We start from the raw sequence: 1,381 nt of genomic DNA, 5'->3' as shown, positions 1-1,381 counted from the left end.
GGGCTGGTGAGTGTTTCATGTTTTAATGTTTGTGGGTGTGTGTTGTGGTGCACTTCGCTGTGTGAGGGTGAACTGTGGCAGTGGGTGCTTGTGTGGTTGTCTCTACTGTGGCACATGACTGGTGCTGTGTGTGTGTTGTGGTGTGCTTCGTGCTATACAGAGGGTGGGACTGTGGGGCTGTGCTCTGTGGCTGTGTACCTGTGTGTGCTGCTTGGGTACTGCGTGGTGCAGTACTCAGGGCCAAGCGGGGAGGGGATGCAGGGAACAGGCATCTCTCCTAGGAGCTGACAAGAACATGCCAGGCTGGTGAAGCCTGCTGGGCCACCCTCCTTCCAGATACCCTGGCAGGAATCCTGCCTGCCAAGGCCAGGACTCCTTCTCCCCAGCACAGAGCAGCTCCGAATGAAGCAACAACCAGCCCCAGCCCAGGAATGGGCTTGGCATCCCCAATTGGGCAACGTCGGCCTGCGCCCTCCCAACACTTCCTTCTCTGCCTCCCAGGGGAGCCGGTGCTGCCCCAGGGCTCAGGGGTCTCCTCTCAGGCTGCAGGGGCCGGACTCACCAGCTGGAGGATGTCCTCGTCCTTGGGCATGATAGATAGCTCCAGAGTGTCATCGCTACAGAGACAGGCAGAGAGTCAGGCTGGGCCAATGAACAGGGTCTGGGAGGAAGGGATTCTGGTCTCCAGGGCACTCCCAGGGCAAAGGGGCGGGGAGATAATATGGGACACGGGGTCAGCGGCACTCACCTATTCTGGATCAGAGCTATGACCTGAGAGTAGGTCTTCCCAATGACGCTTTCCCCATTCACCTTTACCAGCCGATCTCCTGGGGACAAGGAGTGCATGACTGGTGATCAAGGGGCATCAAAGGCCCCATCTGAGAACCCCTGTACCAGGCATGGCTAACACTGTGGGGATAGGAGCTTCCCCAGCACTTGGATCCGAGAATCAAATCTTAGCCAGAAGGTAGAAAGTAGAGCCCAGGTAACTGGGACAGCTCACCTGTGCGAAGCCCTGCCCTGTGGGCAGGACCATCTTCCTTCACATTCTTGACAAAGATGGTGTCCATGGGCTCCAGGCGGTGCCGGGGGGAGGGTCCTGGTGGGCATCAGCCAGGTTAGCTGGGGTGGCTGCTGAAGGTCACACCCATGCACCGCTACACACACAGGGGACACACACTCAGAGAATGATCGCACTCGCCCGGTCACAAACATGCACTGGCCCACACATCCACGGGGACACTGGGCAGGCCCATAGAGGCACAGAACCCGACAGGAGGACACAGACCTGGGAGAATGAAAACCTATGGGGACACACCGTAAACACCTCCTGTGTCCTCTTTATGTGCTAAAACTACACTAAAAGGATGAACAGGCCAGG

At 57.9% G+C, this 1,381-nt stretch overlaps 1 protein-coding gene across 1 annotated transcript; it reads right to left on the bottom strand.

Annotated features, from left to right (window-relative positions):
* Positions 1–386: 386 nt before the first annotated feature.
* Positions 387–1,102, bottom strand: LOC108526082 (rho GTPase-activating protein 23-like). The gene is made up of 3 exons (XM_017866765.1): positions 1,004–1,102; positions 749–827; positions 387–617 (listed from the first exon to the last, which is right to left on the bottom strand). Exons 1-3 carry the CDS (start codon positions 1,068–1,070, stop codon positions 539–541), a joined length of 225 nt encoding a protein of 74 aa, XP_017722254.1. The 5' UTR covers positions 1,071–1,102; the 3' UTR covers positions 387–538.
* Positions 1,103–1,381: the final 279 nt, after the last annotated feature.

The sequence above is a fragment of the Rhinopithecus bieti genome, unplaced genomic scaffold (genome assembly GCF_001698545.2).
Source record: "Rhinopithecus bieti isolate Rb0 unplaced genomic scaffold, ASM169854v2 scaffold_81036, whole genome shotgun sequence".
Lineage (NCBI taxonomy): Eukaryota > Metazoa > Chordata > Mammalia > Primates > Cercopithecidae > Rhinopithecus > Rhinopithecus bieti.
Note: the sequence above shows the minus strand (reverse complement) of the source record. Positions and strands in the feature narration are given on the sequence as shown.

What these genes read in the sequence shown, in the direction of transcription:
- LOC108526082 (XM_017866765.1), bottom strand. Translation starts at nt 1,070, where the DNA reads ATGGACACCATCTTTGTCAAGAATGTGAAGGAAGATGGTCCTGCCCAC. An exon ending in CAGGGCAGGGCTTCGCACAG is followed by an intron (nt 828 to 1,003) that starts GTGAGCTGTCCC and finishes CCTTGTCCCCAG; the next exon opens with GAGATCGGCTGGTAAAGGTG. An exon ending in ATAGCTCTGATCCAGAATAG is followed by an intron (nt 618 to 748) that starts GTGAGTGCCGCT and finishes CTGTCTCTGTAG; the next exon opens with CGATGACACTCTGGAGCTAT.